We start from the raw sequence: 10,208 nt of genomic DNA, 5'->3' as shown, positions 1-10,208 counted from the left end.
TTCTACATCTGAGATTCTATTTTCTGTATGATCTAGTCTGCTTTTTAATACTTTCAAGGGAGATTTTGACTTCCTGTATTATAGCTTTCATCTCTAACAGTTCCATCTGATTCTTTTGTAAAGTGTGAAATTCCTCTTTTAGATCTTGCATGAATTTCCTCACCTCCTGGAACTCTACAACTTCTTTCTCCTTCCTCTTCAGCAGTTCATTGTCTCTCTTCTCTTCCATCTCTGTTAGTTTTTCCATTATGAATGTTCTGAATTCTTTATCAGACATTTCCATGAATTCCCTTGAACTGTGTGTGGATGAAGACGAGTTATCCTTTTCCTTTGGAGGAGAGGTATTTTCCTGCTTTCCCATATTTCTTGTGGCCCTGCAGTGATTTCTAGTCATCTGGTTGATGGTCAGTTTCTTCCCAAACTTGGAAGTTCAATCTGAGCATTGAGGAGCGTGCAGAAAAGAAAACAGAAAGAGAGAAACAACAGCAACAACAGCAAAGAAAAAAAAAGAAACAGAAAAAGAGAAGAAAAAAAAACAAAGATAAAACTTCTCAATACAACTTAAAAAATTAATATTTTTAAAAAATTTTAGTAAAAAAACAAAAATTGAAAAACCGCGTGATGCATTGTGTGCCACGCAAAATTCTAAAAAGCAAAAATTTAAAAAAAAAAGAGGGGACAGAGACCGAGACAGAGGTAGAGAGAGACAAAGACAGGTACAGAGACAGGAGGCCTGGAAGGGGTCTTCCTACCATGCGAGTTTTGTGTGCTGGAGGCCAAATTATCAGTGGGAAGTCTTGATTTCTGTTCCCCCAAAATGGCTAGTTTCTAATTGTTTTCTTTAATGGTTAATGAGATGCACATTATTTTAGTTGGTGGTTTTTCTATACCGTAGTAACTTGAAAGAGAGGTTTCTTACATGATGTGTAATGGAACTGATAACTGAAGGTGCAGTTTATTCAGACAGAAAGTTTCTTCATTTGAACATACATTGGCCATGAACAAAGATGTCTAAATAAGTCTGCTGGGCTGCTTAGTCTGTCCCCTTTGCTGTCTCCCACAGTCACATCAGACTTATTTTTGTGCCTTTGTGTAGGCCACTCTGCTCCATTTGAATGACTGAGTCCTCTTGCTCAGTTTTCCTCATCGATAACAGTACCGACCTCATGGGGGGTTCTTTGGAGTATTAGATGAGTTAGCTCTTCTTCTTCTTCTTCTTCTTCTTCTTCTTCTTCTTCTTCTTCTTCTTCTTCTTCTTCTTTTAGTTTGCAATAGGGTGTATGTACTTGCTAGAGAGAGAGGGGAGAGAGAAAGAGAAAGCCCCACATCCCAGTGCCACCCAGGGAGAATGGTCACACTGTAATCCTTTCCCCTCCATTCTCCTCTCAGGATTTTGGGAATGCACATACTACCTGGCATGATTTTTCATGTTATCAGGTCTGGGGTTTGAACCATGTAGTCGGCCATGTGGGATCCAGCTGCATTGACCACTACATCACTGGTTGGCCCTTAATATTATTTAAATCAGCAGATCTTTCTAGGAGCAGCTCGGGAATACTCCTTACTCAATGACGTCTTCCTTGATGATTTAAATCTGCAGGAATCACTCCTTCCTCTGGATTTTGTAATTATTGTAAATAATTCTACTCATTTGGCACTTATCATTCGCTATCTTGCTTGGATCGCTCTCTGTATATATTGTGTTCCTCAAAAACCTACAATTTCTTTGGAAGAAGTTTATGTCTTAAACTTTTGGACATAAAGTTCCCTCAATGTACCTAGCAAGTTCTCTCTGTGTAATTGTTGACTGAATGTTTCAATGGTTTGCTTATGTTAAAAATGATCAGAGAAACCACCTGTACATATTCACAGTTGATGTTTGCAAAAGGCTCCTTTATTTTTTCCATATTTTAGTGTGTTACATTTACTCTCTAAATGCACATTTTTCATAAATACCCAGTATCCCCAGTATATACCTATTAAAAGAGCCCTCCAGGCTCAGCAGAGCTGACTCCAGCTGTGGGGCATCTATGCAGGGGACGGGGTCACATGGGAGGCCCATGTTTGGTTCCAGACCAACCTGAGTAGACCAGGCACGGTGGTGAAATTCTGAGGTGGGAGGGTTGTGATGCATGGGATCCTGCCAAGGATACCTAATTTACGAGTGGGCTCTCTCTCTCTCTCATTAAATGAATTTTTTAAAATAGTGCTATAGAACAAAGGGTACTACTAAGTTCTCAGTGCCTCTGTTGGAGATGCTTCACTTCTGTGTTGCCGTCTCAGGAGTAAAGTTTTTCAGTGGAGAGATCTTGATCAACATGATGATGAAGGCTAAGCAGGTCAATTGAGGTCTTACAGCGTTTCTAGATACAAGACTATCTTTGATTGGCAATCTACCTCCCATTTCGATGAGCCCTACTTCAATTGTCAGAATTGACAGTTTTATGTGTATATGTGTGTGTATATGTGTGTGTGTGTGTGTGAGAGAGAGAGAGAGAGAGAGAGAGATTTTTGCTATAGGTTGTGTATGCATAATAGAGAGAGAAACAGACAGAAGGCAAGAAATCATCCCCTGGGTGGATGGCCATGCCATAATCTTTTTTCCTCCATTCTCCTCTCAGGATTTTCCCTCCATTCTCCTCTCAGGATTTTGGGCACACATGCACATATGCCCAGCATGTTTCAAGCCTCCAGGTCCAGAATTTGAATCTCGGTCAGCCAAGTGGAAATCCAGTGTCTTAACCACTATGCCACCTGCTGGCCCCAAGAGTTGGTAGTTTTAAGTAGACTGCATTTGGTTGTGAAGGGTAAAGTCACCATGATCATAACATTCTTTTTTTTTTTTTTAAAAAGAATTATTTTATTTAATGTTATATATTTGTTTATTTATTCATTTAGTTTAATTTGACCAAAGGAGGACAGTGAGAGAGAGAGAAAGAGTGAGAAAGCAAGCCACCAGGTCCAGGACTTGAACCGTGGTTGGCCATGTGGGAATCCAGAGCCCTTAACCACCACACCACCTGCTGGCTCCTGATTACAACATTTTTAATGCCTACTACTAGACATAGCAAGCATTATGCTATATTGCTTCCTTTAATTTCAAGTTCTATTTATTACACATCTTTCCTGTCTCCATAAAATGCCTGAGGTGTTTAACTAGAAACATAACTTGTCACACAGAAAGCAGAATTAAATCAAGTTGATATGAATGCTTAAGAAAGGAGCAAAACAAAATAATATTAGTAACATTTACCTTATTTCCTTCAAGGAGTCACTTACTTACCCCTTTTTACAAGAAAAGTGAGCATTAGATTTATACCCTACATCATCATTGTCGTAGGTTAATCCACCATTTGCGGGACGTAGTAGATATGAGCACGCTTTTGCTAAAAGAAGATAATTTTGAAATTTGTTCTGTTAATCCAGTTTTAAAACAGGCTTTAGCCAAAATCAAAATTCTATGTTGCTCTTTTATATATACAAGAATATTAGTTTCTTCATTTACCCATTATAAGGCCAAGAAAAAGATGCCCTGGAGATTTCTCAAAGCATGAAAAAATACATTGTTATCTAGAACTAAGTTTCACATGAGAAAATGATTATTGCAGTAGTAGAATATGTGTCCTAAAATGTGTGATCATGGTTAGAATAAGGAAAAAAAAATTGTTAACTTACAGAAACAATTATAGTCGAAGACAAGAGACCATGAGTTATTTTCCAGGCAAACAGTAGTCATGATCCGTTTAGGTATGTAGAAGTACTGTGGTTTACACCGATACTGTACTTTTTCGCCAACTGAATAATTGGATTTAGGTTTCTCAATAGTCTCCATAGCTAGATATAGTGGTGGTGGACCACAGGCATCTAGGGATAAGAGAATAAAAACACGGTCATAAAGCATTAATGTTACTTTCAGCACCCAAGTACTGTGATCTGACTGCCTGTAGTACAGAAAAAGATGGAAAGGTCTTTGGCAAGATTTAAATGATTGTTCCATGCTTTTACCCAAGTAACAGTAGTAGTGGAGGAATATGCCTGGTTTGCTTTATTTTATTTTATATTTTTAAAGAATTATTTTATTGAACTTTATTTATTTATTTTAATTTGACCAGAGAGGGACAGAGTGAAAGAGAGAGAAAGAAATTGAGAAGGCAAGCCACCAGATCTGGAACCATGGTCAGCCATGTGGGAGTCCAGTGCCCTTAACCAACATGCCACCTGCTGGTCCACCTTGCTTGCTTTAAATAACATCCTATTAGCTTTTGGATTGTTTGGAAATAAATGGCAATTTTTAAAAAAAGAATTATTTAATTTTATTTGTTATCATCATCATCATTGGTTTTTTTTTTTTCTTTAATTCACCAGAGAGGGACAGAGAGAGAGAGAGAGAAAAGGAGAAAGCAAACTAAGGTCCTGGACTCGAATCACTGTTAGAGTCCAGTGCCTTAACCACCATGTCCACCTGCTGCTCCATAAACTGCATTTTCATTCAACAGTAAATTGAAAAGACAATAGCACTCTTTTTGGTCTTGAAAAATACACATAGGCATGAAAGTGTTTTCCTGAGTGTTTTCCTACATTTGGTTAGATACCTACCTCTATTTGTAAGTTTCTGAGGAACCTCCACATTGTCCTCCACAGCGACTGGACTTACGTACATTATCACCAACAGTGTAGGAGGGTACACTTTTTACCACAGCCTCACTAGCATTTGTCATTTAAAAAAACAAAAAACAAAAAAAAACAACAAAAAAAAAACTATAGCCATTCTGACTGGGGTTAAGTAGTATCTCACTGAGATTTCGATTTGCATTTTCCGTTAGCTGTTGATGGTGACATATATGGTAAAATCTTTGACCTGACTAACATGTACCTCATACGTGCTGGGAAAAACCATGTTGTGAGCTGTAAAGATGTAGGATGATTAAAAAAAAACATACATACCTATGCATCTTTTCCCACTTTTTCCTAAATTCATCTCAAAACTACTCTCTCCTCTAAGTCTTCAGTAGTACATAATCCTCTGTCCACATGACTTCCAAAAAACTTCTAACAGCTTGTCATTCTAGGCTCCATTTCTTTTTAGAAGGCACGTTTCTTGAGGTAGAGGGACCATGTTTTCTTTCCCTAAATCATCCCCTGGGTGGATGGCCATGCCATAATCTTTTTTCCTCCATTCTCCTCTCAGGATTTTCCCTCCATTCTCCTCTCAGGATTTTGGGCACACATGCACATATGCCCAGCATGTTTCAAGCCTCCAGGTCCAGAATTTGAATCTCGGTCAGCCAAGTGGAAATCCAGTGTCTTAACCACTATGCCACCTGCTGGCCCCAAGAGTTGGTAGTTTTAAGTAGACTGCATTTGGTTGTGAAGGGTAAAGTCACCATGATCATAACATTCTTTTTTTTTTTTTTAAAAAGAATTATTTTATTTAATGTTATATATTTGTTTATTTATTCATTTAGTTTAATTTGACCAAAGGAGGACAGTGAGAGAGAGAGAAAGAGTGAGAAAGCAAGCCACCAGGTCCAGGACTTGAACCGTGGTTGGCCATGTGGGAATCCAGAGCCCTTAACCACCACACCACCTGCTGGCTCCTGATTACAACATTTTTAATGCCTACTACTAGACATAGCAAGCATTATGCTATATTGCTTCCTTTAATTTCAAGTTCTATTTATTACACATCTTTCCTGTCTCCATAAAATGCCTGAGGTGTTTAACTAGAAACATAACTTGTCACACAGAAAGCAGAATTAAATCAAGTTGATATGAATGCTTAAGAAAGGAGCAAAACAAAATAATATTAGTAACATTTACCTTATTTCCTTCAAGGAGTCACTTACTTACCCCTTTTTACAAGAAAAGTGAGCATTAGATTTATACCCTACATCATCATTGTCGTAGGTTAATCCACCATTTGCGGGACGTAGTAGATATGAGCACGCTTTTGCTAAAAGAAGATAATTTTGAAATTTGTTCTGTTAATCCAGTTTTAAAACAGGCTTTAGCCAAAATCAAAATTCTATGTTGCTCTTTTATATATACAAGAATATTAGTTTCTTCATTTACCCATTATAAGGCCAAGAAAAAGATGCCCTGGAGATTTCTCAAAGCATGAAAAAATACATTGTTATCTAGAACTAAGTTTCACATGAGAAAATGATTATTGCAGTAGTAGAATATGTGTCCTAAAATGTGTGATCATGGTTAGAATAAGGAAAAAAAAATTGTTAACTTACAGAAACAATTATAGTCGAAGACAAGAGACCATGAGTTATTTTCCAGGCAAACAGTAGTCATGATCCGTTTAGGTATGTAGAAGTACTGTGGTTTACACCGATACTGTACTTTTTCGCCAACTGAATAATTGGATTTAGGTTTCTCAATAGTCTCCATAGCTAGATATAGTGGTGGTGGACCACAGGCATCTAGGGATAAGAGAATAAAAACACGGTCATAAACCATTAATGTTACTTTCAGCACCCAAGTACTGTGATCTGACTGCCTGTAGTACAGAAAAAGATGGAAAGGTCTTTGGCAAGATTTAAATGATTGTTCCATGCTTTTACCCAAGTAACAGTAGTAGTGGAGGAATATGCCTGGTTTGCTTTATTTTATTTTATATTTTTAAAGAATTATTTTATTGAACTTTATTTATTTATTTTAATTTGACCAGAGAGGGACAGAGTGAAAGAGAGAGAAAGAAATTGAGAAGGCAAGCCACCAGATCTGGAACCATGGTCAGCCATGTGGGAGTCCAGTGCCCTTAACCAACATGCCACCTGCTGGTCCACCTTGCTTGCTTTAAATAACATCCTATTAGCTTTTGGATTGTTTGGAAATAAATGGCAATTTTTAAAAAAAGAATTATTTAATTTTATTTGTTATCATCATCATCATTGGTTTTTTTTTTTTCTTTAATTCACCAGAGAGGGACAGAGAGAGAGAGAGAGAAAAGGAGAAAGCAAACTAAGGTCCTGGACTCGAATCACTGTTAGAGTCCAGTGCCTTAACCACCATGTCCACCTGCTGCTCCATAAACTGCATTTTCATTCAACAGTAAATTGAAAAGACAATAGCACTCTTTTTGGTCTTGAAAAATACACATAGGCATGAAAGTGTTTTCCTGAGTGTTTTCCTACATTTGGTTAGATACCTACCTCTATTTGTAAGTTTCTGAGGAACCTCCACATTGTCCTCCACAGCGACTGGACTTACGTACATTATCACCAACAGTGTAGGAGGGTACACTTTTTACCACAGCCTCACTAGCATTTGTCATTTAAAAAAACAAAAAACAAAAAAACAACAAAAAAAAAACTATAGCCATTCTGACTGGGGTTAAGTAGTATCTCACTGAGATTTCGATTTGCATTTTCCGTTAGCTGTTGATGGTGACATATATGGTAAAATCTTTGACCTGACTAACATGTACCTCATACGTGCTGGGAAAAACCATGTTGTGAGCTGTAAAGATGTAGGATGATTAAAAAAAAACATACATACCTATGCATCTTTTCCCACTTTTTCCTAAATTCATCTCAAAACTACTCTCTCCTCTAAGTCTTCAGTAGTACATAATCCTCTGTCCACATGACTTCCAAAAAACTTCTAACAGCTTGTCATTCTAGGCTCCATTTCTTTTTAGAAGGCACGTTTCTTGAGGTAGAGGGACCATGTTTTCTTTCCTTTCCTACTACACTCTATACTCAGTGGGTGATAAAGAAATGCTACGGTAAGAAGTGGTTACTAAATAAGTATTATGGATTTCAAGGGCCAAAATAAATCTAGACTAAAGTATTTCAAAAGATAAGACTTCATTTATTTGACATGAGTGAACTGAGCATCTTACAAGTGAATAAGTGCATTTAACTATAAGAATTCTCTACTTTGCATAGTGCTTCATGACTTTTTTCCTTTCTTGAACAGTAAACACGATTTAATCTTCCTTCACTGATCACTGCATCACACCATCCAAGAACATCCTGAGGTGGACATTGGGCTATTTTTATTATTATATTCCTACAGGAACGCTACTAATTGCTGTTCTTTTAGAATTTTTACTTCTGCTTCTTTACACTATCTTTTTCTCCTTAGAGTGGTATCACTTATATTTCAGCAACTCCTCGCTTTGTGGACTTGTAAACCAAACAAATCAGCTAGAAAAATGATGTAAAATAAGATGATGGACACATCAAGTAAGGCCTAAACAGCTGGGACCAGCAGATGGCACAGTGGTTACATCGCTGGATTCCCACGTGGCCGATCATGGATAAGTCCTAGACCCAGTGGCTTCAAAATCATGTTGGGCATGTGTGCATGCCCAAGATCCCAGGAAGAAAATGGAAGAGAAGGGATTGTGGTGTGGGCAGCCTCCCTGGGGCGGGGGGGAGGGTGATTTCTCACTTTCCCTCTTTACTGTCTCTGTCTCTCTGGCAAGGGCACACACCCTTAAGCAAAAATAAATAAATAAATAAATAAATAAATAAATAAATAAATAAATAAAATAAAATAACAAAAAAACCTCTCAAAAAAAAAAAAAAAAAAAGGCCTAAACAGCTAAAAAGGATACAAGGCCGCTCCTGTAAGGGAAGGAACTAAAGAAATATATCTATTTTGATCTCCGGGGAGCTTTTTCTTTCTTACTGCCAGGATCTCAGTCATCCTTCAGATTAAGAGACTGGTTAAGAGAACTCCAAATAAGTAAAGCGTTACTTTGCTTTCATGTCATATTATCAATTCTAAAACTCGATGCATATATACTGTCTGGCATTTTATTTACATCATGTCCTCCCATCCACCTACTGGAAAGATGTGTTCAACATTTTCTCTGTGCTGACCTAGGTATCTGAATGTCCCTCAGTTTGGTTAACTGCCTAAAACAAAACAAAAGCAAAAGCAAACAGAAAGCCCTAGTCATCAAAAGCATCGCTTAAAAAAAGAATTTGTATAGAGTTCACTTTTATTGCTAATGCTAACTTTATTAAATGGCTTAAGTCAGACATTTTCATTTTCCATTTAGACAGAAGAAAAGACTAGAAGGACATAATTTTGTCCTATATGTAAATACAGAAAATGGTTCTAGGATGTCCTGGAACCAAGACAGAATTCAAGTCACAGCATGCCCGTGATAAAATGATTCCTTTAAATTATCCTTTGTTTTATGCATTCTATCTCAGAAACTGAGAAGAGAGGATTCCTAACTCAACTTTCATATATAGTGCTCTGTACAGAAAAAGAAATATCAATCAGATGATGGTCTGGTCAACTAGTCTTCTCTCTCATCAAGAAAGACATACTTTCAACAATGTACGGAGTTTTAAATTGCTAGTTTGGCAGCCTCGGGATCACAAGCTTTATACAGTATAATAATGAAGTATAATATCACACTTTTTCATAGTTAGAATTTTAATTTTTATGCTTTATTTTTTTTAAGAATTATTTAACTCTATATAATCAGAGAGGCAAAGTGAGAGCAAGAGGGAGAGAGAGAGAGAGGGAAAGTGAGAAAGCGAGCCGTCAGGTGTAGGACTTGAACTGCAGTCGGCCATGTGGGAGTCCAGTGCCCTTAACTACCATGCCACCTGCTTGCCCCAATTTTTTAAAATTTGTTTTAGGGCACATGTGTTCATCAGAGAGAGACAGAGAGAGGGGAGGGGAGAATGAGAAAACAAACTACCAGGTCCAGGACTCAAACCATGATTGGCCATGTGGGAGTCCAAAACCTTAACCACTATGCCTTCTGCTGGCCCCATAGTTTAAAATGATTTTTTAAAAAGGGTGCATGCAGGAAATTCTCCAAAGTTCCAGGGAAGTTTCAAGAAAGTGAATTAGCTCTCTACACTGGATTCACTAAACTGGATTCACTGATACCTTCTTGACACACCTGCTTGCAAAATTAACCTTCTGAGGGCAAGACTGGCATAACATTAATGCAGCTGGACCTATGTGGTAGGTTTCTAGTTCTCATCTTTGGGCCTCTCCGTATATGTTGGGGTGCATGAGTCTGCCCACCCGTTATCTGGGCTGGGAGTGAATCATGATGTGAGGACCCTGTTGGAGATGCCTGTCTCTCTGTGTGTCTATCTGTATCTCTCATGGAAGAAATAAATACAGAAACACTTAACAAAAAGAAAACTAACCATCTGAAGTATCCACACATCCACACCCCTTCACAGATTGGGACCAGTAACAATTCATGGTGT

The 10,208-nt window shown here is 37.8% G+C and overlaps 1 protein-coding gene across 2 annotated transcripts in view; it reads right to left on the bottom strand.

Moving 5' to 3' along the window:
• CD46 (CD46 molecule) overlaps positions 1-10,208 on the bottom strand; it is a 44,872-nt gene that overhangs the window by 31,229 nt on the left and 3,435 nt on the right. Inside the window, exons 2-3 of one of the 2 annotated variants that reach the window (XM_006159310.3) lie at positions 6,243-6,431; positions 5,851-5,953 (exon numbers count right to left, since the gene is read on the bottom strand). In XM_006159310.3, the coding sequence (XP_006159372.1) occupies positions 5,851-5,953; positions 6,243-6,431 (292 nt within the window). Of the gene's footprint in view, positions 1-3,283; positions 3,387-3,675; positions 3,859-5,850; positions 5,954-6,242; positions 6,432-10,208 lie in introns of those variants that run through there. The other variant, XM_014591861.2, reaches the window with a different exon arrangement.

Source organism: Tupaia chinensis, unplaced genomic scaffold (assembly GCF_000334495.1).
Source record: "Tupaia chinensis unplaced genomic scaffold, TupChi_1.0 Scaffold000627_1, whole genome shotgun sequence".
Lineage (NCBI taxonomy): Eukaryota > Metazoa > Chordata > Mammalia > Scandentia > Tupaiidae > Tupaia > Tupaia belangeri.
Note: the sequence above shows the minus strand (reverse complement) of the source record. Positions and strands in the feature narration are given on the sequence as shown.